Consider the following 27,744-nt stretch of genomic DNA (forward strand, 5'->3'; position numbering starts at 1 on the left):
CAAAAATATAAATAGGTGCAGGGAACGCTGGTGCCCCGCACGGTCCCCTGGAAAGAGCACGGAGTCCCGGGGTGGGCGCTGCGCCCTGGGGTGGCGGCGGGGAAGCAGAGCGGGGCCGGGACCCCCGGGTCTCAGCATCCCCCCCCGGCTCCCCCTCACCGCAGCCCCCGGCCCCCCCGGTACATTCACTGCCCATCTCCCCACCCGCCCCGACGTGCCGCAGCAGTAGGAGGATTCTGGAAAAAAAAAACAAAAAAAAAAACCAACAAACCAAAAAAAAAAAAAATTAAAAATAAAATTAACCCCAAAAGGTGCTGTCCACCCCGGAGATTAAATAACAGAAATAATTACATTGTTCGTGGATAAAATCAGGAAAAAAATAATCATCTTTATTATTTAACTTAACCCCCTGCCCTCTGCAAACCCACCCCCCTCCCTGTCCCCGAAGGCACGAAGATAATTGGAACCGGACGGTTAGTAAAAAGGCTGACTTCTAATTCGCTTTGCTTTGGTGCTTGGAAAAACATTAATTATTTTTTTTTCTTTTATATATATACACAAAGGTGGGTTTGTCTTTAATATAATTTTTTTTTGTTTTCCTTATATGACAAAAAGCAACAAGAAGAAGAAGAAATCGACTCTGTTAATATAACTGTTCTGTAAAAATCTCTTTCTCTCTCTGTTTGCCCCTCGGTGTCTCTCGCCCCGCTCTAATGGGTGGGTCTGTGCACGGCGCTGCCGCTGGGTCTCGACCGGCTCCGGGGGCTCCTCTTGTATAGCCTGCGCTGGTAGCTGGAGGCTGCGGGGGGAGAAAAGACACCTTGTTGGTGGCACAGACGCTGCTTGTGCCCTGCAGAATGAAATCCTTGGGAAAACAAGGCTGAGCAGGGTGTCCTGGAGGCAGCCTCACACCGCCAACCCTTCTGCAATAACTGCAGGAGGGTTCAAAAAAGGGGAGCAGCCTGAGCCCCCTGCCCTGGTGCATCGAGCCGGGGCTGCCCCACTGCCTCCTGCCCCTGTTCCCCTTCTCCTCCCTGCCTGGAGCTTTGTCCCCTCCGCCCCGGGCCTGCAGCCGGAGCAGCAGCTGGGCTGACACTTGACGGATGTGATTTGGCTGAGGGCGATGACATTGTTGGGAAGCTGCGAGCAGGGATGGGAGCGGGGTGTAGGCAGCCTGGGGATGGGCTGGGACGCCTCGTGGAGAGGGCTGGAGGGCCGAGAGGAGAGGGGTGAGGAGCCCAGCCCCATCCCTCGGGGCAGCTCTGCCGCTGGGCTCCTGGCCCCTTGGCAGCGTGCCGGGATGGGGGGACCCCGGGCACAGCGCCCCGCTCCTGTCCTCTGCTGATGCCTGAGCTCACCACTGCAGGAGCGTTCCTTTTTCTTCCCTTTCTTCAAGTAGCTCTTATTAAGCTCCTTTTTTCCCCTTCCTACAGCCCCATCTTGGGAAAACTTCCAGCAAAACAAGGGTCCAGGGCATCCCTTTGGCTCGGAGCTACCCTGACCCCATGGCGGTGCCACCCCCGCATCAGCCCCAACCCTCCCCATCCCCAAAGGGTGGCTGCAGGGGGGGGAAAGATTCGGTCAAAGGCATCCCACGGGATGGGGCCGTGGGGGTTGGGGTGGCCGGGACGTACGGTTTATGCAGGATATCCGCGGCTCCTCCCACTGCCCGTTGGGCTGGCAGCGGATGGTGGGCACGTGGCGCTGGATGTAGCCCTGGTCGCACTGGTACCGCACCAGGGAGTTGATTTCGTAGCGGTCCTTCCTCCGGCCGAAGGTCCTGGCGTTCTCCACCACGGGGGGATCCCCGCAGGCAACTGTGGGAGACGGGCAAAGACAGGGAGAGATGGAGGGATCCGAAAGGTTTCTGGCTCATCGCCTGAGCCCCAGGGCCAGAGAGGTAGCTGACAGTGGGGGGATCATTTGTTTTGGGGAGAAGCAGAGGGAGGTGATTCAAAAAAGGGGAATGTTGCTAAAAAGTTCATAAAAACTTCACTGGAGAGGCTGGCTTACAGTGAGAGCTTCCCTGGCAGGGCATGGGGCTGGCGTGCAGGAGCGATCGGGGTACAGCCCTGCCTGGGGACATGAGGCCCTGGCTCCTGCTGGCTTGTGTTACCCATTTTCAAGACCTCAGGAATCTTTCTCCTAGAGAAAAGGATTTGATCAAGGTCAAATCCTAGTGCCAATTCCTTCCACCTTTTTGAACACCTCTTGCAGTGACAAACCCATGTCACGTTCCTCTTTGCTCCCTGCGTTGATTTTCTTGTGTAGAAATGAAGTTTCCTGCGAGGAAAACCCCATCGGAGCTGACCCACGGGTTCCCATTCACGTGCTCTGGGTGCTCCCAGTGCTGCCCTCGTGCCCTGGCCCCACAACTGCTCCCTGAGCCCCCCTCCTTGCTGGTACAGGAGCTCACCTGTTCCTTTCTTGCACGTGAAGGGCAGGTGGTAGTTGCAGGGGACGTCGTTCCATTCGCCTTGCTCGTGCCAGATCATTACAACGCAGTCCTCACCCGCGGAGAAGAAGTTATCGGGTTGGTTGGGCCGCCAGTTCTCAAATTGCTGGGGGGAGAGGAAAGCCTTTCACCTGGAGCCTTTTCTCCCTTTTCTCCCACTACCTCTCCTCCCCTCCTTTGTGTCTCCTGCCTGTTATCCGGAGAAACCACGGGCTGCCCAATTATTTCTACCACCGTGGGGCCCAGCCTGTGGCTCTGTTTCACGAGAGGCTTGGAACCAGCAGGGGAACCCCACTGCCGTGCCCCCTGTCTCTCCCCAGGGACTCACCAGCGAGTGCCCGTCGGACCAGCGGAAATCGTTCTCCACGGCTCTGTCGCTGAGCCCAATCCACTGGTAGTCCTGTGCGTGGCCTGAAAAAAACAGACGGGGAGAGAAGAGTGGGTGGTGGCTCCCCGTGTCTCGCTGCAGGTCCCCCAGGTGCCCCCCAACACTCACTGTTCACAAATTCCTGCTCCTCCGGGGTGATGATGCTGCTCAGATGGGCTTGATGTTCTCGGCACCTGGTCTCGGCGTCCATCCACGTCTCCCTCTCCTCGAAGTGCCTGTAGCAGTGGCCCTGGAACTTGGTCCAGCCGTCCTCGCAGTTCTCCAGGTCTGCAACACACAAGGGCGTGATGACAAGGAGTTGGAGCGTGAGCCTGGAGGCCTCCCAACTCACCTGCTGGCAGCTCACGCAGCCACAGCACAGGACAACACGCGGTCACCGCCGCTAAAAAGCAACCCCTGACTGTGGTGTCTGTGCCACATCCCAGGGAAAATGACAGAAGATATCCAAGAAAAATGCAGAAGAGAAGGGAGCCTGTGTTGAAGGCCCTGTATTTGACCTAAGGTGATCAGTGCTACTGGAAAACTTGAGTAAGACACTTATTTCTGAGCGCTTCCATCCTCGTTGGTGTCTGGGCTTCTTGAGGAGCTGGCCCAAGCCACAACCCCCTTTTCTCACTTGTGCTGACCTGCAGAGTTTTCTTGCTTTGGAAAGTATCTCCAAAACCCGAATCCCAGAGCCCAGAATCAACATTTTGCATGTTGAAAAGGAAAGGGGGGAGGAAAGCCCGGGTTCAGGCGGTCACATCGCTTGCTGTGGTTCTGGGTTATGAGGAAAAGGAAGCCTACCCAGATGGAGAAAGGAGAGGGGGCAGGAACTTACCATGGCAGAGAAAGAAAATGAAATCTCAAGGGAAAGTCTTGGAAGCTGTGAGAAAAGGACAGAAAATGTCTCAGCTTTTTATAGCGTCTTCTACCACCTGAAAACTCTGAAGAGTCGAACCTATTAATTATAAAATATAACCACGGATGGGGTGAACAGAGGCGAATGGAGAAGCCACCACAAAAGTAGCTTTCAGTAGCTGCCATCCAACACAACAGCACACTTCTTCTCCATGTGCCTGAAGGAACTGGAGGCAGACACAAAAACGGTGCTATGGTGGCACATGAAATTGAGTTTTGGGCAGGAGCAGCCACTGGCTGGAGGTGGTGTACCTCTAGGGCCTTGAACAAGCTCTGGCATATCATTTTTTTTCAATATGTGCATTCGCAGGGATGAGCTTTCCCTCTGCAGTCCATGAGGAGGGAGCAGAGAGAGCCTTGCTACACCCTGGATGGAGAGAGGTCCGGTAGAGGTGAGAGCAGAAATCGAGGACACGCCAGGAGGGGTTTGATGTCAGCCTTGCAGGTGCATGGCCTCCCACCCTTTCTCAGCCACCTCCTGCTCTGGGAGCGGTGAGATTTCATCAGTGCTTGTGCCTCTCTCCCTTCCCTGTAAGGTTTTCTGTGCTCAGTTTCTTTCTTCTGCTGTTTGTAGGTCAAAGCACGGTCACCTTCAGTCACACAAACTCCTGCTAACCCACCCTTCTGTCTTCTTCCGACTGGGGACTGCAGGTGCTTCATAGGTGTTGGGAAGGTTTAAAATGTTTTCTGTCCTCCTTAGCAGATCAGAGGGATTATCTGGAAGTAGCTGAAGCTCTAAGGATCCTTGGTCTCTGCAGGCAGACCGCTCACACAAGGTGAGCAGACTTTGCTCTGTCTTTGGAGATTTAAATATATTTTTTTTGCAGCTGCTTGAATGCCACCCCTTGTCATCACAGCCCGGGGATGGGACAGCACATGGCACAGAGCCTCAGCAGGACATTGCCTGGGAGAAGGGCCGCTCTCTCCTACACAGCTGTTACTTAGGGGAAAACATGACAGCAACCGTCTTGGAGGAGAACAACAAAAAGCTTTGTCCCTGGTAGGGACACTCGTGGTGACAGGAAGGACGGGCCACGCACAGATGGCAGAGATCACCTGCAGTGTCCCGGTGCTCTTGGAGCCCAGTAGATGTCAGAGAAAGGAAGACTTGCCTGATGGGAATAATCAAGATTTGCATTCACCACTGAATTCGGGGCATTGATTTCCTCTCGCATCTCCCACGCTATGGGCCCCAGGCATCGCAAGCCCATAAATCACAGAAAAGAGGAAATTAAGGCTGGCTTGTGCCAAACAAGTTTATAAGCGGCTGCAGGGGAGGCATCTTCTGGCGGAACAAAAGGCAGCAGGGATGAGTAAATCGGGAGCTGATGAGGTTTCATTAGCAAGGAGACATAAAGACAGCATCTTTCTTGCCCAGGTGGTCCAAAAATCCTGAGCCTTCTTCTTATGGTCTGCTCCATATGCTCATATTGAAAGCAGAAAGAGAGATGCAGACAGGTGAAGAAAAAAATCCAGCGTGTGTTATCATTCCTTGTGTCAAGGTGAGTACGAAATTGCAAACTTATTCCTCTTGTTTGAGCAAGGCAGGGGAGCTTCTCCTCAGTTAAGCTGACAAAAGTTTGGGCTTCCATCAGCTTTAAGAAAAAAAATAATATTTTTTCTTTTCTTGTAGAAACAAAAAGAAGTATTAGTGCAGGTCAAAGTGCGCCTCATCTCGATGTAGAAGTAGGTCGCTTCATGTTTTCTCAAAGATACACACTCCCTGCTGGTTTTGCCACGGGAAGCCGCGATGCAGAGATGACAAAAATGTCGTGCTGTGTCAGATCGGCCGAGGGTCCTGGGGTGAAGGAGGCTTCTCTCAGCTGCATCCTCACGGAGTGAAACGCAATCATTTCACACGGCCTGCTTGAAGCATCCTTCCATGAAATTCCAGTCTAGCAGAGACAGCTTGCCCGGGGTGAAGATGTGCTCAGATGCTTCCCTGCTGTTACAGATGAACAGGACCTTGACCCAACGAGACAGTGACTTCTGTACGGAGCTCCACCAGAGAAACTGAGCGAGAGAAAGCTGAAGAAGACGCCAGAAGTTCCTGCTTGGGGATCTTAGAGAACATGCCGCCGTGATGAGCAAACTAATCAGAATATGTAAGCAAAAGGCTCGAAACCTTCCCCTGCTGTCCTCCAAGCTGCTGTTAGAGGTTAGCTAACGGAGATGAGGGCTGACGGGAGCACCTGGGATCAGCTCTTTGGGGTAGGGTGGGAAGGAGGTGGTGGAGCTGTTAGTAAGATTAGCTGAAGCCAGGTAGGCCGTACCGATCTCACACAGGTCCCCTCCGTAGCTGGGAAGGCATAAGCATTTGAAAGAGTCGATGCCATCAACGCAGGTAGCTCCGTTCAGACAGGGGCTTGAGTGGCACTCATCAGTGTCTGCAAGAAATGAAGGGCTTCCATTAGGGCTCTGGGCAGGGAACCCCACCGAGAGGAGAACTCGTTTCCTTGCTTGTTTAGGGAGGACCAGGTGCTCTGGGGGAACCTGGGAGGTGTCAGGTTCGTATTTGGAAGCATACTGCCACTGCTGCTGCTGGAGGGATGAAGGCAAGAGGCCCGACCACCTACGAGGAGGATGTTGGTTTGGTGTCACTTGATGGTTGAACACCGTTCTGGAGACATCAAGACAGCCTCAGCAAGACGTATATCCGACACAGCTCTCAGCCTCTTTGATAGCTGTGGTAACTTCTCATTGTCTGCCATCTCTGCCCGAGGGATGGAACATGCAAACATGTGGCCGTCTCCACCATTTGTGTGCATACCAGGAAGAATGTGGGCTTCCCAAAAGTGGGAAAAACATCCTGAAATGGATGTCTGTATCCCTGCTGGCATTCCTGGAGCCAGTGTTCCCTACTAGTTTCTTCCTAACCATCATTCAGATGAAGTCCCAGGGCTAGTAATCTCATCTCAGTGAAGCTAAGTGCAGGGAAGAAAAGAAGTGGGTTTGAAGGTGGATCAAAGACCCTCAGCTTTCTCCTTGTGAGGATTTTAGGAAGGGCTACAACGGCCTCTTCCTTGGTGAAGAACACTGGATCATAGTGCCATTCTCTCCAGACCTGTCCACACTGTGCACTCTCTTGCTTGTGATGGGCCTGGAAGAAGCTGTAGGTCTTTCCCAGCTGTGGATTCCCTCATGGTGGTGGAAACTATTCCTATTTTCCCATCTAGAGCAGCTCTTAAGATTCCCTCTGCTTTTCCACAGCTGAAAAGAGAAGTTGGGATGGGAAGAATTCAGCCCCCAGCTTTCCAGTGTTTCTCAGTTTGCTAATTTGCACAAGCCTGTGTGGTAAGTGCCATCATTTGATAGCACTTCCATCCTCTATCATCTTGGGGAAGAATGAAGGAGACAAGGATGCTCTGAAGAAGACCACGTGTAAGCAGTTTGTATCTCTATATAAGAAAATGTAATTTGTGCTAGAATTAAAGTCCTTCTCCAACTATCTCTCCATACTGAGCCTTAATCCTACTTATCAACCTTTGGAATCAGAAGGAAAATCGTTCAGAATGGAAAGATCTCAGAGATGTTCAACTAAAGAAACAAGACTAAGGAAGAAGGTGGGAGCACACCATGCAGGTTAGGCTAAGTGATGACTGATTAGCTCTTCATGCGAGATAACACCTCTTTCTTTCACACTCAGAAGAGAAGCAACTCTGTAAAAGTGCTGACTAACTCCCCATGCTCTTCTTGTGGATGAGAGAGGTTAGTGAAGAAACACTCGAAGATGATGAACATGGTGGCTGTGCAAATACCAGAGCAGAGCAGGGATTCTTCAAGATCTGTGTTCTTCTGGCTAGGGCATTTTCAGCCTGAGTGGCCCAGTTGCTCAGTGTCTCCAGACACATGAGAGCAGACACGTTATACCTGGTGTGAACGTCTGGTTGCTCGGTGGCCAATGTCTGACGATGTCAGGTAAAAGATGGCATGCTTTGTAATGTGCCTGAGGGATGCAAAACATTCTTCCTGACCTTGGATGGTAAATCGGTTCGTGCTTTGGAGCACGAGGACTCTCATCTTTATTCTAGGCTGTGTCACTGTGAGCAATGTAATCGTTCCTCAGATGGCTGGTGGACCACTCACACCAGTTCTGCTGTTAGTTCTTCACTGAGAGAAGGGGGCCTGGTAGAAGAGAGGAGCTGTGCTTGGCTGGCTATTGCTGATCAGTGACACTTGGAGTTCTTAGAAGACAGAAAGCGTGAAGGAAAATGAAGGATCCTGAGGGATGATTACAGCTCTAGAGGTCCCCCCGGGCTTCCAACAGCAGTGGCAGCAGATGTTTGTACTGATTCCAGTGGGCTCCAGCTGAACAAGTAAGGAAAGGCTCTCCTTTGTCCATCAGGCTCCATTGAGGGGAAAGCACAGCGCAGAAGTGGGAACAGAGTACTAAAGCAAGAGCTAAAGCAGAATATTTAGCAGGGGATTATGAATCTTTGGTCATCTTTGGCAAGGTGGACTAAAACTTGGTGCATCCGAGATCTCTTCTGAGTTGTTGCCATCCCTTGGGCCGGAGGAAGAGGGAGCAGACACACACATGCAAATTAATTGCCACAAATCTCCAGCTGGGAAATAACACCGGGGCAGAATTTCCTTTTACAGACAGTGTATATAATATGACTGCACATATTATATAGGCTGTAAAAACAAATCTCTGCGTACAATATATATGGTATGTATATCTCCATACGTACCCATATATATCTGCATATATCACACACAGAGAGAAGGTATTTACTCACAGGTAGCAAAGGAAAAACAGACAACAAATAAAAGTGAGACTTTTTCTTTTTCTTCCCCCAGAAGCATGCTGCAAATGGCTGGAAAGAAGACATTTTAAACACATGATGATCATAAATACCAAACTCCCCCTTCAGCCCGTTTGCTGTGGGGACAGTGACTGTGTCTCCATCTGGATGCAGCATCACCTCACCAGGCTGATATCAGGAAACTTAAACATGTCAGTTAGCTTGGAGGAAGTGTTGCTGATTCTGGTCCTCCCAGAAAATCTGGTCTTGTAGGAAAGTAAGCTTTAAGATTGGCAGCCATGGTGCCTCTGGAAACCCTGGCTTGTGGGTGGTTCTAGGATATCACATCAAAGCCATGGGATTTATGGGAGGTGAGAACTCCAGTGAAAAGAATCCCATCTATCATTCAGTGCCTGGCTTTTTTCTTCTTAACCTTTTCTGTGCCAGAAATTCACCTGCTTCCCCAGAGTTTGGGGCTAGGTGAGGTCAGCACATCACTGTGCCCGTCACCAGCAGACTGTGCTCAGCAGGGGCCAGCCCCAAGCTCCACAGCACCGGCTGCCTCCTCCCTCCCTCATCACCCAAGGGCCTTCAGCGTACGTGAGCTATTTATTTGCTTGGGTGAGCAGTCATTCAGAAGTCAGCTTTGCTTTGAGGTGCAGCTTGAGAGCTTATCAAGCGACAAGGAGAAACTCCTGCTATTATTACCCGGCACTAACAAAGGACAACTGATGTGGCATGGGATGCAGAACAGAGGCAGCCCTGGCTTTCAAGAGCTTCGGCTCTGAAACAGAGGCAGAGAAGAAAATGCTTCACAGTGCCAAGAATAGGAAGCCCATTTAGACCTTATTATTAACTCACTTCTCAAGGATAATGCAAAATCAACAGCTCTTTGTGAGATGATTTGCACTGCAGTTAATATCACCCAGAAGTTGCAAAAGATTATCCAAACCTATTGTCAGAAGAGTTTCTATTTTACAATATTAACTGGACTTAAGGTCTAACTTTTGGATTTTTTTTTTTTTTAAACGAAACCAGAAATTAAAACAAAGAAATCTAACGTAAATAGGCTCTTGCATCTGGAAGATGTAAACTGTTGGCTGGCAAAAGCAAGGGGAGTTGCAGTGTTACAATGCAAACTTTGAATTTCCTTCACCATTTTCCTCCTTAGCTTTCTCTTGCATTGCCAGATACTTACTAAATATAGTCAGTACTATTTTCTTTTGATGCAACTAAACACAGCAGAAGTATTTGCCCAGTGTCTTTGAAGACAATGTGCTGTACTAGATCATGGAAATTGGAAAGAAAAATCCTTTAGAAATGAAAGAGAAATAGATCAGTCCTGGTTTTGCTCAGAAGGCAAATGGCATGCAAAAGTGAACACACAGCGAGAAGGGACTACTTTCAAAATCCTTCATCCCAAGCTAAGAAGACAATGCTAGAAACAGTGCTAACACTTCTTAAAATGGTGCAGTTGTCACAAAGTCTCTGCATTTCTCTCAATGGCAGCCTGGATCGATGATAGCAAGAATATCCATTAAATAAGGCCAGGTTTGCACTTAAAACATTTACTGGGGAGAAGCAGCTTGCAAACAGACAGGATGCTATCACCCAGCTCCTGAAATAAACTGTGCAGTTTTACTGGAGCTCTAAGTGACTAGTTTAGAAACACACCCAAGGATTTAAACTCCTGTTTTTGTGCTGCAGAGAGGAAAATATAGGACTGAAAGGCAAGGCATTTTCAGGATGTCCAGCTGTCCCTGTTGTGCCTCTCACCCGTTCTTTATAGATTCCTGTAAGTGTGATTATCCAGACAGGGATTCAGAGACCAGATACAACATTGTCTTCTAGAGGCCAAAGGAAAAAAAATCCAGGTACAAATTAAATTTGCTTTTCAGAGACTCTGGGGAAGTTTGAACTGATAACTCAGAGAAGAAAAACATTTGAGCAACTGTAGAGTGACTCCTACAAGAAAAGAATAGGAGGAGTTGGGGGAAACAATTCCCTCACATTTTAAGTAAAGTACCAGCATTGAACATCATGTAGCCAGCTGGTGACTTATGATGAGCAATTAAGTTCTGAAAAGAATTAACTTTAACGATTAAACCACATCCTCCATGCAGTGGAAGGGCAGATATTGGCACAGCCTGTTTCTAGGAGAAGCTGCCAATCTGCTGGGATGTTTGATTAGTGTGACACTCCCATGGAAGGAGAGCTCAGCAACTTTTAGTATCTCTGCCTCCAAAACCTTGTGTGTAGAAGTTAACTGATATATATAAAAAACTAGCCCAGGGATGTAGGCTGCATCTTTAGAGAAAGGTCTGAATTAAGCAAATACAATTTTGGTGCAAAATGCACAGTGTATCCAGGAGACATCAAATCATCTGGGCGGCCGTGAATGGTTTCTGATTTTGCTCATCTCTCAGCCAGGGCTGGAAGCTCCATTTCCTTCTTGAGGATGTACACTCCCTTCCACACTAGGTGAAGCATTATGAACCAGGTGAATGGTTTTTAGACATTTTTCTTCTGGTTCAGTCTTCTTTGAACCAACAAAGCACTGTCCCTTGGATTTCCAGGGTATGAAGAAGGAGGAAAACTCATCAAGACCTTTCACCCTATGACTTCTAACCTTCAGCTGTGCTGGGGCCCTAGGCAGCAGGCTCCATGAGTTCATTTCACCAGAGAGAAGCAAAACTTAACATAAATTGCTGCCATTTCAGCACATTTCTATTTTCCCCCCTGACCTGAGTGAAGTTGTTAAGTCATTGGCTGGTCGGAGTGCTCCAAACCACAGCCTCTCACTGAAGCGCCAGCTTGCTTTTCTCAGCTAATAATTATTTGTCTTCAAATGTTACCAGAAGCAAAAAGACCCACTGAGTTGGCAAAACTCTGGGTGGAGAAGCCAAGTCCATGGACAATTCTTCAAGCTGTAGGCTCGTAGGGTTCCTGTCCTCATGGAGGAGTCAAACTGCTGTCTAAAGACGTCTGCAGGCAAAGCCTTCAATTTGGTTAAAAACTAAAGGATACGGGCATGGCAAGCGTTAATTTCTGGTCTTCTTGTGCTTCTGGCTCTGTCCTTTAGAGAGAAGTAGGGACTACAGCAGAGCAGAGAAATATCATTCTTCTGAAATCATCCCACTAACAAGGCTGCTGAATCTAACTGGAACACTTAAATGACAGGACAGGAGCCCAGCAGCCGCATGCCCCCTGCTCCTCACTCCATGCTCCTTTTGTGAGCTGAACTAGCTTCACCCGTGCTTCAGTGGTAGTCAAAATTTGTTGCATTTAATGGACAACCATTACACCCTGCGAGCTCTGAGCACAGCACAAGGCACAGGTATTAGAGGTGGTCTTTCTGCAAGAGCTAAAGTCAAAGACCAGGAAGCTTCAGGTAGAAAGGGAGCCACAGCACAGGAAACACTATTTTGGGTTCCAACCCGTGGATCTTCCTCATAGATTTTGCATGTGGGAAGAGTAGCTGAAGTAAAAGAAGACCTGTGAATGTTTTTCCTTCCTCCTCTCCCTTCTGCCATCACTTTGCTTTTCTGGAGGAGTTTCCCCTCAGCGCAGAGGTGCTGCACGTTCACGGTCAGTACACTTTCTTGCTGCCTGGATGAGCCTCCTTCAGACCCCAACCTGGGCTGCGTTTCACCCTGCAGGGATACTGCTGCGAAGCTCATTGACCAAAATGTTCTTCCACCTTAGAATATCTTCTGGGGGAGCACCAACCAAGCACGTGTCCTGAAGCCCATCTCTGGTTGATCAGGAATCCACGTTAGGCTCCATGCAGCGGTCGCTTACCTCTATCTGTCACCTGCTTAGAAACCCCAGCTGCCGGAGCGTCATTCCCGTGACTCATGAATACACAACACGTTCCAATTTTGGAACATTTTTCAAACTTCTTCACACATGAGCTGCCGAACACATGGTTTTCTTTCTAAATACTTCACAAGAATGTTGGCTAACAAATGCTCCGCAGAATCTGGCAATCGCCTTGTGGGTAATTTATAAAAAGAATAAGCAGTGAAATAAAACCATACTTTGGGGCCAATTTTTTTTTCTTTTGCTGAGCCTCACTGGCTGGTTCCTTTCCTTCCACTCGCCTCCGCCTTTGCTGACTTGTTTTTACCTCCAGGCTAGGACGTGGCAGCGAGCATGGCCCAAAAGCAGGGCTCCTTAGGCGTGCTAAGAAGTTTTTTGGGTATGAAGTTCCCAAGCCCCAGGCCTTGGGACCACCCTAATGCCTTGTCCTCGCCCATGCCTGCAGCATCTGCTGTGCAGGGGCTCTGCAGGGATGGGGGACCTCAGATGTGTGGGACCAGGGCTGAACAAAGGTCTGCAATTACCTGGTGTCTCAGAGAGAAGTGATGCAGAGGGAACTCGTTCAAACTGCCTCGAGGAAGGAAATGAAGTTAGAAACCAGGCTGAGCTTCACACAGCCCTGCATTTACAGACCCTTGCCAAATCCATCTGCCTGTGCCACGGGGCGCGGATTAACCAGTGCAGGAGGTAAGATGGGAAGGGGGCAGGATGAATTACTTCTGCTAGAAGGAACTGAGTGGGTCTCTTTGCAGATATTTTTGTGCCATGCTTCTGCAGAGTGCCCAACGTGAGGGTGCAGCCCATCCAGAACTGTGACGCACCTAAAGCACACGCAGGACCTTTATGCCACAGCACAAGCACGAATGGTTTTGCAATGGGGCCCATGCCCCAGAACCTGCTACTGGCAGTAGCAAAGTGAAACCAAGCCATGGCCAGGGATGTCGTGGGACATGTTGTGTTCCTGGGCTCCTTCCTGGCCAAGAAGCAGTGGCTGGCAGGCATGACAATGCCCCTGCTCTTCTTCTCCTTGTAGCATCCCAATGCCTCCAAGGCACGTCAGCACTGCTTGCTGCATGGTTGTCAGAAAGCTAGCGAAGCATTTTCACCATACAAGGCTGCTCAGATTTAAATATTGTATCTGTTTATACTTGGCAGCAGTGGGTCCTGCTAAAGCACCAAAAAGGGGCAGGGTGGAGGGAAGCACATCTATCAGCGGGGCTGCCAGAAGGCAGCGTTGGCTTGCTGTGAGCATCACCTCACACATTTTGCCCATTTGCACTGCAGAGAGCAGCACAGGATGCAGACTGGAGGGTGGCCACGCTCCGTGCCAAAGGGCAGCAGGAAGATGGGAGCCGCGTGCCCGATGCTAATGTCACAGCCAGCAGTGACAAGGCGCAGAGCAGAGATTTTGGTCCCCAGCTGGCTTGTTTTGCCTCTCAGCCCCTTGGCGCTGCACAGCAGCTGATGGCCAGCCTGCAGCCGTGGAGCAAGTGCTTGGAAACACCCGGCGGTCCGGGCAGCCAGTCAGCACATCACGGAAAGAGAAACAAAACAGGGCAGAGGCTCGCAGCCTGCCTTATCCAACTTCTCAGCCACGTCCCTCAGCCAGGGTGGAAGTCTCCGGCGGGCGGAGCCGTCTTTGCTTTAGTTTCCACATGAGAAGAAAAAAAGATGTTGTTTTCTTTAGATGATAGCGATGGCTAAGAGCAATTTCAGCTGGGGCGTGAATGCCTTGGTGCCTTCCCCAGCCATATCACACCCAGCGGCTCTCGCCAATCGTTCACAGAATACTCTTTTTGCAGCTCCCCCTGCAGCAGCACGGAGGGGAGAGCTCACCTAGGTGCCAGCAGTCAGCCATGGACCTGGGGGCAGAAGCAGACGATGCCCCCACCGTGTTCCTGGCAGCTCCACCGGGCTGCTCATCGGGGCTGGGCTGCAGCCGCATCCACCAGGAGCAGCAGCTCGGAGGAGCGACCGATGCCTCCTACAAGGTGCAGCAGGGGCAGGAAGGCCACCTGCACGTCTCCTGGTGCTGGTCCCCAGCTGCTCTCCCTGCTAAATGGCAGGAGGGAGGTGCAGAAGGCTCCTGGGGATGCGGTTACAGGGGCTGGATAATTAGTACCTACCCGGCACAGCCTATCATCTGTTAAGACAGGAGCTACTGAACATGACGTGGTTTGGGGCCTCGTGTGCTCGTGTTGCTGCAGAGTGACACGGGAGCATTCCCTCTGCAGAACTGTCCCCACGGTTGGGGCGTTAACCACAGGTTTCTTTGGGGACACCAATAATTGCTGCATGAGGGACTAAGACCGTGAGGTTTCAGCTGTTAACGGATAGTGGGACCCCCCCATTTTTATGGCTTCCCACCATAATAATGTTCTTCTTCAGTCTGCTTCTGCGTTAATGCTCTTGGCTGTAGAAGAAGCAAAAAGTAACAGCTATGCCCGCTCCTCTCCTCCCTCCCCTTCCCCTCTGTAGTGTTAGGATTAGGAGAAGGCACAGTACCTTCTGTAGTGGGTCCTAATGCATCGATGGCTTCTTGTGAGGCTTGAGGCAGAGCAGCAGTAGCGGTGGCTGGCAGAGGGGGGTTGTCCAGGACAGCTGCTGTTTCTGTCTCTTGTCCTGATGCCGCGGGAGTGGAGGGCTCTATTTCGAGCTGAGCCTCCTCAGGGCTCCTGGGTCCCTGAGTTAGCTCAACATCTGGAGTGCTGGTACTAATTACAACGTCTGGGACAGAGGTTTCCCCCGAAACGCCTGTGACTGAGTGTGTCGCAGCTCCCGACGTTTCATCATGGATTTCCTTCCCCTCAGGAGCACCAGAGGGCTCACCACTGGCCAGAGATGTGGCAGCAGTTTCCATGTTAACAGCAGGCAATGCAGATGTTTCCCCGCTGGTTTCATGGGCAGCGGAGGCTTCTATGCTGATCTCAGGATAGGCAGATGTTTCACCCCGGGCTTCTTGACTTGTGGGCGTTTCTATTCTAATTTCAGGAAAGGCAGAGCTTTCCCCACTTACTTCTTGAATGGTGGATGTTTCAATGCTAATTTCAGGATAGGCAGAGGTTTCACCCCTGGCTTCTTGTCTTGTTGATGTTTCTGTGCTAATTTCGGGAAATGCAGATGTTTCCCCGCTGGTTTCATGAACAGTGGACGTTTCTATGCTAATCTCAGGAAAGCCAGATGTTTCACCCCGGGCTTCTTGACTTGTGGACGTTTCTATTCTAATTTCAGGATATGCAGACGTCTCACCACTAATTTCATGGACTGTTGAAGTTTCTACACTAATATCAGGAAATGCAGATGTTTCGCCACTGATTTCGTGGACTGTCGAAGTTTCTATGCTGATTTCGGGAAATGCAGAGCTCTCTCCACTGATTTCACGAACTGTTGAAGTTTCGATGCTAATTTCAGGCAATGCAGATGCTTCCCCACTGGTTTCATGAACAGTGGAGGCTTCTATGCTAATCTCAGGAAAACCAGATGTTTCACCCCTTGCTTCTTGACTTGTGGATGTTTCTATTCTAATTTCAGGAAAGGCAGAGCTTTCCCCACTAATTTCATGGACTGTGGATGTCTCTATGCTAATTTCAGGAAAGGCAGATGTTTCTCCACTGGTTTCATGGACTGTGGAGGCTTCTATGGTAATTTCAGGAAAGGCAGATGTTTCTCCACTGGTTTCATGAACAGTGGAGGCTTCTATGCTAATCTCAGGGAAGCCAGATGTTTCACCCCGGGCTTCTTGACTTGTGGATGTTTCTATTCTAATTTCAGGAAAGGCAGAGCTTTCCCCACTAATTTCTTGAACGGTGGATGTTTCTATTCTAATTTCAGGAAAGGCAGAACTTTCCCCACTGGTTTCTTGAATGGTGGACGTTTCAGTGCTAATTTCAGGAAAGGCAGACGTTTCCCCACTGACTTCCTGAATCGTGGATGTCTCTATGATAATCTCAGGGTAAGCAGATGTTTCACCCCGGGCTTCTTGCCTTGTTGATGTTTCTGTGCTAATTTCGGGAAATGCAGATGTTTCTCCACTTACTTCCTGAATTGTGGATGTTTCTAGGCTAATTTCAGGAAACGCAGATGTTTCCCCACTGATTTCTTGAATTGTGGATGTCTCTACACTAGTCTCAGGATATGCAGACGTTTCCCCACTGATCTCTTGAATCGTGGATGTTTCTACACTGACCTCAGGGTATGCAGATGTTTCCCCACTGATTTCTTGAATCGTGGATGTCTCTACAGTCACCTCGGGATATGCAGATGTTTCACCGCTGGTTTCATAAACTGTTGATGCTTCTATGCCACTTTCTGGCAGCGCAGATGTTTCCCCACTGAGTTCACCAGATGCAGAGGCCTCACCGCTTGGCCCAAAACCATAGGGGAAGGTGACAGCTGCTTCCCCACCCAGTTCCTGTGAAACTGTTGGTCTCGTCACAACTTCTAGTAAATCAGAAGTGACTAAAGTGACTTCTGGAAGTCCTGAGACCTCCCCGCTGATATCAGTCACTGCTGAAGATTGTCCACTTATATCCGTAGCTCCAGAAATGTCTCCACTGAAATACGGGACCCCAGATGGCTCTCCACTGAAGTCTCCTGTCCCTGAAGGAAACCCACTAGACTCCACGGCTCCAGACCCTTCTCCAGATAGTCCTCTGTCTCCAGAAGGAAATCCACTGATCTCCATCACCCCAGACGGCCCTTCTCCCAGTTCTTGTGCAACTGATGTCTGCGTTACAACTTCTACCAAAGTGGTATCCACAAGAGAGACCGTAGGAAAGCCAGAGGGGAGTCCACTTTCCTCTCCAGAAGGCAGGCCGCTGCTGACATCCACACCAGAGACTTCTCCGCTGCTGTCGATGACCCCGCTTGGAAGTCCGCTCATCTCGAGCACCCCAGAAACACTCCCACCAAAGTCCATGTGTCCCGAAGGCTGGCCACTGAGCTCCAAACCCCCAGACGCCATGCCCGATGTCTCCCCACCTCCTGAGGGCAATCCACTGATCTCCAAAATCTCTTTTGCTTCTGCTTCTGCGGGTGAAGGGGTTGTCACCTCCTCCAAGCTGGCATTTATGAAGGTAACGCCTGAGGCCTCAACGCTTCCATCACCACCAGAAGTAAGGCCGCTGAGGTCCACCACACCGCTCACCTCAGGGACTCCAGAAAGTTCTCCGCTGACATCCAGCCCCGAGGGGAACCCGCTGAGCTCAGGCACCCCAGAGGGCTCCCCGCTGAGCTCAGGCACCCCAGAAGGTTCCCCGCTGAGCTCAGGCACCCCAAAAGGTTCCCCACTGTGCTCAGGCAGCCCTGAGGGCTCTCCGCTGGTTTCAGCTCCTGAGGGCAACCCCCTGGCTCCTCCACTGGTGTCCCACTCAGCAGACGGAAACCCTGATAGCTCTCCTTCACCACTGACTCCAATCGATCCTTTTCCCTCCTCTTGCCGTCCCGGTGCCGTTGTTACAACTTCCACCAAAGTGGAGTCCACAAGAGAGACGGTAGGAAAGCCAGAGGCGAGCCCGCTTTCCTCTCCAGATGGCAGCCCGCTGATGAGTTCAGTACCAGAGATTTCTCCGCTAAAGCCAGAATGCAGCCCGCTGCTTTCAGCTCCAGAAGGCATCCCGCTAATGTCTGGTATCCTGGAAGCAGACACGGTTATATCTTCCTCCGCAGAAGGTAAGCCACTGATATCAACAGTGCCAGAAGGCAAGCCACTCAGGTCCCCGGAGGGCAGGCCACTTTCTCCAGGTAGAACGCCACTGGTATGCAGGTCTACAGATGGTAATCCACTTTCTCCAATCCCTGAGTGTTCTCCACTAAGTTCAAAACCTCCAGAAGTTGGTTCTCCGCTTGTATCTGGGGCTCCAGATACCCACCCAGATGTTGAAGATTCACCACTGACTTGGTGCTCTCCGGATTCAGGGATCTCTCCTGACACTGACACTTCGGTGATGGAAACATTGGTACTTGTTTCCCCTGGTATTACGGTAGCTGGAGGAAAAGCAGATGGGCTCACTGGAAAAAAAAAAAAAAGGAGGGGAAAAAGAGAGGGAGATAGGACAATCATTTACTAAACTATTTTAAAGAAGCTGTCAACAACTTCCCTACTGACTTTACCTCCAAACTGATATCTAATAAAATAATAAAATCACCTTTGGGATAAAGGCATTTGCAAAAATCCTTTGATCCTCTCAAATTTGTTAATGAGTAAAATATCTTAAATAACTGTTAACTGCACAGGATATGTCCTGAGCACCTCCACGCTTCCCAGCACACTCCTCTGAAATGCACCTGAGACTGTTATGTGAAGAGCTAACTCCACATGATAGGAGACCTCTGAGCTTCCTCTTTGATTCCTGGATGCATTTGGAGAGGATTTCCCCATGTGAGGACACAGCCTGTTTATTTTAGGAGTGCCCTGGCCCTACAAGAGCAGCCAAACATGACCCAAGAGATGGAGAAGCACCTGACCCACCTGAGAGCAGCGATACGTCGGTTGGGAAGACCTCTGTTCCCCAGGCTGTTTGATTCTCAATTTCGGTAGATAACTCCATCTCCACAGTAGTTTCCTCTCCAGAAGGTATCCCCTCCACTCCAGGGATCACTTGGGTTACCATCACCTCTTCTTCAAAGAGTGAGGTAACCCCTTCCTCCTCCACAGATGGCAGAGCTGGAAAAAAAAAAGATATGGAGGGAGTTTCCAGGAATTCGCATTCTCAGGTGAAGTGGCTGCATAAGGGATGAGCCAGACACTAAAATAATGACCCATGGTGAAAAAGTAGACAAAGACTCTGATAATGGAAGATTACTTCTGACAAGCTGAGCAGAGAAGTGGAGGCAGAGGGAATTGGGTGAGACTTTTTCTCTGAGGAAAAGTCAATATCAATATTGGCTTATCAAGACAATAAAGTAAATACATAACTATGAGGATGTGCCTCTGAGTTCCCAGAAGAAGTGACTTTTTGGCGGATCCTGCTTATTCCAAACTGGGACCCTGATGTGCCCAAGCTCCCTCATGAAACCCCGCTCCCCGAACAAGAAGGTGTTTATGACCTACGAGGGGTGGGATGGTACCTCTGAAGCAGAAGGCGTGATGCCGTGAGAGCGGATCGGGAAATCCCGTCTGGTTGTAGTGCTGGTAGATGGTCCTGACGCCGGGTGCATCTCCCCCGCAGGCGGGCCGGGGGCTCACGATGGGATACCGCAGGCTGCCGTCGGCTAACCAGCCCGGGTAGCATCTATCCAGCCCCTGCTTCCAGGCAGCGTGGAGCTGCCCCACAGAGGCCAGGGTGGCATTTTGGCTCTCACAGTACTGCTGGGCTTCTTGGAAGGTGAACTGCTCTGGTTGGGTGGCAAAGAACACCTCACCTGAGGGATAATGGAAAAGACAAGCATGAGTCTTGGAACCTCACCACACTTGGCATCCTGTGGCACATCTGCCCAACCCCAGACGTGGGGGTGTGGAGCACGTTTTGTTCCACAGTAGAGCTCAGAGGAACGGGGACAACACACCCTTTAGCCTGTCGATGTAGCAGTACACATCGTAGGTCTCTGAAGCTGGGCGCATGCCATAGGACCGCACACCCGGAGAGCTCTCTTTGTCTCCCACACAGTTACTGCGGGGATTCACGATGGGGTACCTACAGAGGGAAGAGAGGAGGCAACCCAAGCTCAGCTTTATGAGCTCTGGATGAAGGATCTCCATGTATTTGGGAACAGGACACAAAGTCTTCACATTTAGAGGTGCTCAGAGACCCCAGAACAACTTGGAAACAAATTTAAACCGCACTTCCAGCTCAGGGCAGTAAACACAATTTTTTCCTCCATCTTTTCTGTGATGTGTCAGTATGCTGTGAGGCTCAGCACTGCAGGATGCTCACACAGATTAGGAAAGGGATGGGACAGGTTGAGAAGGAAGGTCTATCGGCCGCTACTAGATACGATGAGACAGCCTTAGGGCAGCTTCAGCTGCTGATGATCAGAGCAGCAGGGCAGACTGGAGTGAAGCCCCAAGCTCATGGCTGAAAAGTCATTTCAGGGGGTGCCTTGCCCTCATCCATATGGTTTTACCTGACTGTCTGGTCCCGCAGCCAGCCGGCATCGCACTGATCGAAGCCAGCCTCGTAGGCAGCCTGGAGCTGCTCGGGGGTGGCGATAACCGCGTTGTTCTGCAGGCAGGCCTGCTGGGCTTGCACGAAGGAGAGGGCGTATCTGCTGGTGGCGGCGCGGTAGTGAAACACCACACCTGGGGGAAGAGGAGACACGGTGAGACAGGGCACACAGGAACCTGCCAAACCCAGATGTGTGACGAGATAGGGTCTTCCTGATGGCAATGCAAGGGCTGCCGCCTGTCAAACGCACTTTTATGGTGATCCCTCACTCATTGAGCTCTGCTGCTTTATAGGGTGATGCTCTGGGGATCTCTTTAGCCCTGCTCTGGGATCTTGCTATCTTGGCTTCCCCCTTCCCTGGAGCCAGATGTCCATGGGAATGTAGATATGACCACTGCAGCCCCAAGCAGCAGCCACCTGAGCCCTTCCAGCACAAGTTGAGGTGTCCCACAGCCCTCCTGTCCCACCACAGTGGAGGCATTCAGCCTGCCTGTGACCCCAGACAGGCCCGCGTACCTCCAGAGAGCTGGGTGCCCTCTGTGATGGCAGAAGCTCAGACTTTTCAGCTTTTCAGTTATTTCTAGAAGCTGACCTTCAGGCTTCTCAGAGTCGTGCTGACTTACCAGTGGGGGAAATGGGCTGCCGGGGGATGAGGGCGACATCAGGGGCTGCTGTCACTCGCACAAGATGATCTTCCACTGTGAACACCGAGGCAGGCTCCAGCCCTGGTGTGGCTGTCACCCCTATGGCCTCCTCCACCGAGCTCACCTCTGCCATTTCGGTGGTGACAGTGGTGACTGATACCAACGTCGTGACCTCTTCGGGCACAGCCCACACCCCCGTGACTTCCTCTCTGGTCACGTTCTCCTCCCCAGGGGATGCTGTCTCTCCCGTGGCAACGGTGGCGAGGAGATCGGGGAAGGTGGTGAAGCCCTCGTACAGCTCGGTGGCAGCGGGGGTGATCTCCATGGGCTCCAGGGTCGCGATGCTGCCGCGGGCCTCCTCCTCGGTGGCGTTGCGGGGCAGGGGCAGCTCCACCTCTGTCTGGGTGACGGTCTGCACGGTGAAGGCACTGCCCAGCTCGCTGCCCACCTCGTCAGTGAACTGCCCCGGGACTAGAGCCTCAAAGTCATCACCTGCATCATGAGACAGAGCAAAGTGAGCAGGGGGCAGTCCTGAGAGGTGTGCGGTGCTGGGGCTGCCTTGGAGGAGCTGGGTGTTTGCTGGCTGTGAGGTTAGCAGGAAAATCCTGATGTTCTGGTAAAACACATGACTTTCCTTTCTCCACTCTATGACAGCCCAGCACGGAGGGCATAGATCTTGGAATCACGGGATGGCTTGGGTTGGAAGGGACCTTAAAGCCCGTCCAGCTCCAACCCCCTGCCATGGGCAGGGACACCTCCCAGCAGACCAGGCTGCCCAAAGCCCCATCCAGCCTGGCCTTGGATGTTGATGAGTTCGAGGCAATGACTCACCACAGCTGGGAAAGCAGAGGACTTTCTCTGTTCTCCTCCCAGCTCCCGTTCCCGGGAGCATCTTGCCCATATCCAAGTCTGCACTGACCTCTAGTGCCTGCTGCAAGGAATTTAAGGTGGCCGGGGGAAAGCAGGGGACTGGGGAAACCTCCACAGCAGGTCTGAGCCCAAGAGAGGTGCAGGGAGACACTTGGAGCCTCACACTAAGAGCAAGAAGCCTCACCAGGATCACTGCCTCCTTCTGCTCTGCGAGGACCTAGGAACTCATCACACCCAAGAACGCTTCCTCCATCACCAAACACACTCGATCAAGTGCATCACTCCCACCTTTCCCCTCCCAAATCACCTTCCTGCACAAGCCACATCCCTCAGGGGTAGGACAATGTGCTTGTTGATGCTTCACTGAGCAGGTCAGCCTACAGCAGGGATGGGGGCCTAAAGAGCAGCATCAAACAGAACTGAGGTTGGGGAGGGATGGAAACACTGCAAGGCAAATATCTGCTGGGGAGGGAGAGCTAACAAGACACTGCCAGGCTTTGCCTCTAAGGTTGTTGTCCCCGCTCTACTTACTTCCAATTCCATTTTCCTGCTAGTTCATTTTAGGTCGTACCTCTTAGATCTTAAAGGATTCAATAAATTAGACAGAGATGTTCAGACGAGGACTGGCTGTACTCAGAGGTTTTGAATGCTTGCCCTGAGATAACCGGGGAGCTGTGCTGATTGGAACCATCTTTGGCTTGGCCACATTGATGGATACCAAGAAGTCTGAGAGGTTTTACAGGGACAGGCACTTGGACCTTCTGATACTCTGAACACACCTATTTGGCACAATAGGCCTGGGAAAAAGGGTTTCAAAACACATCTTCTTGTTATCATTTCTGCAAAGACGGAAGCCTTATTCGAATGCTGACTGCTGGCTGCCCTGAGCTGACCGTACACAGCTGTGCTTCACCCCCTTCTCGCTGCAGGGAGAAGAGTGCAGTTAGAAGAAAGAGGGCATCACAGGGATGCTCCGCACTTCCCAGGTGCAATTTTGCCCCATTTACAGTTGCCAGAGACTGCTGCAGCCTCTGATTCATCCCAGCACGGAAACTAAGTGTCTGCACCACATCACAGCACTAGACAGGGTCAGATCTGTTCTCTTTTCTCCTCTTTTCCAGCATTCAAAGTCCTGTACAAAAAGCACCTGGGCTCTGTTCCATGTCTGCTACCAAAGCTGGAAGGCGTGGGGGCACTGGGGAGCAGAGGACTGTGTTGCTCCCCCCTTCCTGGAGCTCTCCTGCACAGCACAGGCACCTGTGCACTTTCTGGACTCTTTGCTTCCAACCTGAACATGAATGAGGGATTCAGACCAGGTCCCTTTGCCTCTGTGCTGCTCTGCAGTGACCAGCAACACTGAATTACTACCTGGCAGTGCCTGAGATGAAAAATGACCAAGAGTGGAAAATTCTCCCCTCCATCAGCCTGTGTGAATTATTACAATGAATTTAATTCACGCTCCTAGACTACACTACTGGATGTTTTCTCAAGAAATATTTGGGTAGTCCCACCTGGTCCTCTTTCAAACCAGAACAGAAAAACCTCCGGTGAGCACTGCGACAAAAGAAAAGCACTGGGGACTTTTCCAGGCTAAGATAGCTGTGTCCAAGGAGCTGCTCCTTGCCTGCAGGGTACAGAGACGTCTCTTACTGCACTCACCGCTGTAGCAGATGGCGTCGTAGCGGGAGTGGGGGTGCGGGTACCCCGTCTGGTTGACGTACAGGTACACCGTGCGCACGCCCACCAGGTTGCCCCCGCAGTTGGGCCGTGCTCTGGAGATGGGGTAGCGGACGCTGCGGTCGGCCAGCCAGCCCGCGCTGCACATGTCCATGCCGTCCTTCCAGGCCAGGTACAGCTCCCCCGTGGTGGCCAGCCGCGCTCCCAGGCTGCGGCACTTGTCGAATGCTTCCTGGAAGGTGAACTTCTCGGGGGAGGTGGCGTAGAAGACTTTGCCTGCAAGCAGAGCATCTGTCAGCACAGGGATTTGGTGTCGGGTTTAATCCCAGTTCCCTCTCTTTGCCCTTTCCCAATCCTGAGTGTGGATAAGAGGAAAAAATCCTGTGCACTACAGCTGAGCTGCAGCCCCACCTTGTGACTATCTCTAGAGACCAGAAGAAAGGGAGTCTTGTGGAGTAGATAACTGAAGGGAAACACACTCAGCTAGCTGGAGTCACAGGGTAAGAGGAAAATAAAGGACAATTTCACTTCTGATGTGCTGAATATTTCATTGGGCCCCTATTATAACCACGGGTGGTGGACACTTCTGGACATCACAGCCCTGAATGAGTGATCAGAGACAAGCAGGATGGCACGGCCTCTGGTGGAGGTTAGTCCAGCTCCACCCTCTGGGCTGCATTAGTCATTTGACATTAAAATCGTCCAAGGTCTAACAAAGACACCGTAGAGAACATACGGCCTGGCTGGGGGATGATGTGTTTTTCATCTGTAACCTGCCATCTTCTAGGCCCTTTGTGCACTGTTGTCTGCTCTAGGCATGAGCAGAGCTTTGGCAGCTCCTGCACCTGGCAAGAACCCCCCCGAATCACCTTGCATTTGCTCTGCATAGCAGTAAACATCATAGGTTTCGTCAGTCTCACGGACACCGTAGGTCCTCACTCCTGGAAACTCATCCTTGTCGCCGTAACAGCGCTCCCGGGGCAGGTGGATGGGGTACCTGGGGGGAGAAAATGTGTGGGGAGGTGGGAGCGGGACCCCCTGAGACCCGCTGTCCTGCTCTCCCCACCATGGTCCCGGGCTCCACACCAAGGTGCCTCCTCGTGGGGGCTGAGCCACACTCAGGGATCTTTCCTTAGCATCTGTTTCATCCATCAGAGAGGAAGGATTGGGGTTAAGCTGTCGTCCACTCAGCTCTCCTCCTAAAGGTCCCTCCCCAGAAGGAAAAACCTTGCAGCCCACACCTCTCCCTGCACACCAGCAATCACGAGACCCTCTATTTCACAGCTGCATCCCACCCACCCCCATCCAGCAGCTCATCATGGGACTCCTGCCCTCACATCACAGCCCTGCCCTTACCTGACAGTCTGGTCAGCCAGCCAGCCGGCATCGCACTGCTCGTACCCGTCCTCGTAGGCAGCCTGCAGCTGCTCGGGGGTAGCAATGACGGCGCTGTTCTGGATACAGGCCTGCTTGGCCTTCTCGAAGTTCAAGGTGTACCTCGTGGAGATGGCTCTGTAGTGGAACACGACGCCTGGAAAACACAACGGGCATCAGCGGCACGCCTGCTGGGGAGGACCCAGCCCCTTCCTTCCACGGGAGTTAGGGATGTGGAGAAAGGGATGAGAAACGATGGATGTTTGTGCTGATTTTCTGTGTTTTAGCATCTCGAGCCCAGGGTGACTCGGTGACTGCTGCGTGTGTTTGAAGGGTGCAACCCCCTGCTCCTGCAAACACCCAGGGAAAAAGAACAATATTTCATATGAGGCGTACCACTTAAAATCTCTGGATCATCTGAAAATGTGAGTTGTGTTTTTTGATAAACAGGGGGCTTTCCGAGGGAAGGCTCTCTGCATGCTCTGGTCTGGCATCAGCCAAGTGGAAAATTCATTGGGAGGCAAAGAGGGGGCTCCCAGCCCGTGCTGTGCCTGTGCCCAGCAGAAAGCTCCTCGTTTCTCCTGCTGTGCTGGAAGCAAGACCCGTGATAAAGATAAGGATCATAGGATCCTTAAACTAAACGATTTTTTATCCATCTATGAGTAGGGTGGGCTTTTTAAGACTGTGGGGAAAGGTTTTCCAGAACAGACCAATTCTCCAGCTGAGGGCATCCCATCTCCTAAAATGTCTGGATGAATTAAAAGGTTTTGTGCTAGCCCTGTTCCTGCCTCGCTCTGAGCAATAGCTCAGCATACCCAGCACCACCTCCTGACAAGGGCGTCATCCTCCTGCCTCTAACTCACCTTCTGCCAGAAAAGTCCTTTTATTGCCATGTACTCAGCCATGAGTCATTTCTGCTCAGTTTAGTCTGCCGCTAACCTGCTGAAATAAAAGCTTGGCCCATGGCTTCTGCTCACTTGTTTGTGACCCTATTTGAGGCCTGACCAAAAGGGCTGATGCTTATGGGGAGAGCAGCACCCTCCCTGCCCATATATTTCTTCCCTTCTGCCCAGCACGATCCTGGGAGGAAACAGCAAAGGCAGGGTCTCACCTTTCACCAGGACCTCTATTGTGTCTTGCCTGTCCTCAATGCCGTACATCACTTCACAGCGATAAATCCCAGTGTGGTTGGATCTCAGCGCCTTGATTTCCAAGGTGGCGTCGGTGGGGATGGCGGGGTAATTGGGCAAGGAAACCACCTCCCTGTACTCCGTGTTGAGCCGGATTTTCCCACCGGTGGCCACGAGCAAGACAACTTCTGTCCCGTTGGAGAGCTTGCTCCACTTGATCCGCGGGGTCAGCAGAGCACTGGTGTCCTCCTCCTCCGGGATGTTGAAGTAGCAGGGGATGTTCAGGGAGCTGCCCAGGGCAACGCGCAGGGGAGACTGCTCAGGTATCTTCACTTCCAGGCCATCACTACTGTCTGCCAGTTCCCAAACAAAGCAATGGTTACAGAGGTAATGCACTTTATCCAAAATATCCAGTGCTTCTGTACGTCCCCAATGCCTGTCTGCTACGAAAACTACCCACACGTTCAGGTGAGCCCTTTTTGGTCTAGTCTGCAGGAAATGCTTTGCAGAAATGGAAGTTACAGCAATGACCCTTGCTCCATGGTTGCTCTTGGGAGTTGGGATGTGGGAATGAAGGGAATGAAGGGCTGTCCTGCAGCGTGCCTACTGCCCGCAACACGAGATCACACCTGATAGGGCTGAAAAAAGGGGGAATGATGAAATTCCCTTGGTTTCCCCCTAAATCCACCTTACGCTGAGCTACCCCTCCAGCTCCCCAGGCACTAGGACAGTGACGGACTGTGGCTGCAGCCACCTGGCGAAGGGCTCCATGTGTACACAGAGGAACTTTTGGGCACACCTAGAGATGCCCACGCTCGGGTTTGGGACCAGTGTACAGCACCTTGCCCGGTGCCGGCTCCCCACGCCCCGCAGCACGTACCTGAGAGCACCACAGAGGCGGCCGCGGTGATGGCTCGCAAACACACAAACACTAGTAGTAAAGTGGTCATAGTTTACCTGCAAGAAACAACACAGGAGAAAGGATTTATGACAGCTGCATGTCCATGCAGAGTAATTGTGCTGCAGCAGGGCAGGGTGATGCTCTCGGCTGCCTCCTGCACGGGGCTGGCAGGGGGAGCACAGGAAAGGAGCCCTTGGGCAAGTAAATCAGATGCTCTCTTATGTACAACAGACCTAAGTGTCACTGTAGATCACTTATTATATTTTTCTCCCATTCTGTCTCTTGTGGTTCAGTCTTCCCTGTGGAGCAGAAAGACAATTTTCCAACAAATTCTCCCAGTTATTCTGTATTTACACCACAGGGACATCACACCTCGCAGCAGGAGCTGCCCCTCACCAGCATCCTCCATCCAAGCCAGCACTGGCTCTCAGGACAGATGCCTGGATACATCTTGTACACCTTAAAATGCTCTGAAGGGAAATCTGCTTCCATATGGTGAAAAAGCTAAAAGTTACAATGCTTTGATCCAATTCATTGTACCGACAGCATACATAGGTGTAACTGCACATGGATCTTGAATTGACACAGCAAATCCCCAGGATACAATTCTGGGCATCCTAACCCACCCAGTAAGTATCCTGTTGGGATCCATCAACGAGTCAGAGCCACCTGTTACTTCAGAAAGCTTTAGGAAAAGAAACGAGCACCCTCCCTACGCTGAATGGCAGAA

At 51.4% G+C, this 27,744-nt stretch overlaps 1 protein-coding gene across 1 annotated transcript; it reads right to left on the reverse strand.

The window, feature by feature from the left end:
- Positions 1 to 228: 228 nt before the first annotated feature.
- Positions 229 to 27,063, reverse strand: ACAN (aggrecan; the record flags this gene model as incomplete). Its single annotated transcript, XM_082769167.1, has 18 exons — positions 229 to 799; positions 1,635 to 1,817; positions 2,417 to 2,561; positions 2,784 to 2,866; positions 2,952 to 3,110; positions 6,017 to 6,130; positions 14,819 to 16,232; positions 16,353 to 18,322; positions 18,783 to 18,977; positions 19,382 to 19,675; positions 19,820 to 19,947; positions 20,378 to 20,552; positions 21,042 to 21,554; positions 23,592 to 23,885; positions 24,479 to 24,606; positions 24,966 to 25,140; positions 26,095 to 26,466; positions 26,994 to 27,063. 18 exons carry the CDS (start codon positions 27,061 to 27,063, stop codon positions 711 to 713), a joined length of 6,501 nt encoding a protein of 2,166 aa, XP_082625293.1. The 3' UTR covers positions 229 to 710.
- Positions 27,064 to 27,744: the final 681 nt, after the last annotated feature.

The sequence above is a fragment of the Aythya marila genome, assembly GCF_965140915.1.
Source record: "Aythya marila genome assembly, chromosome: 11".
In the NCBI taxonomy this organism is placed as follows: Eukaryota; Metazoa; Chordata; class Aves; order Anseriformes; family Anatidae; genus Aythya; species Aythya marila.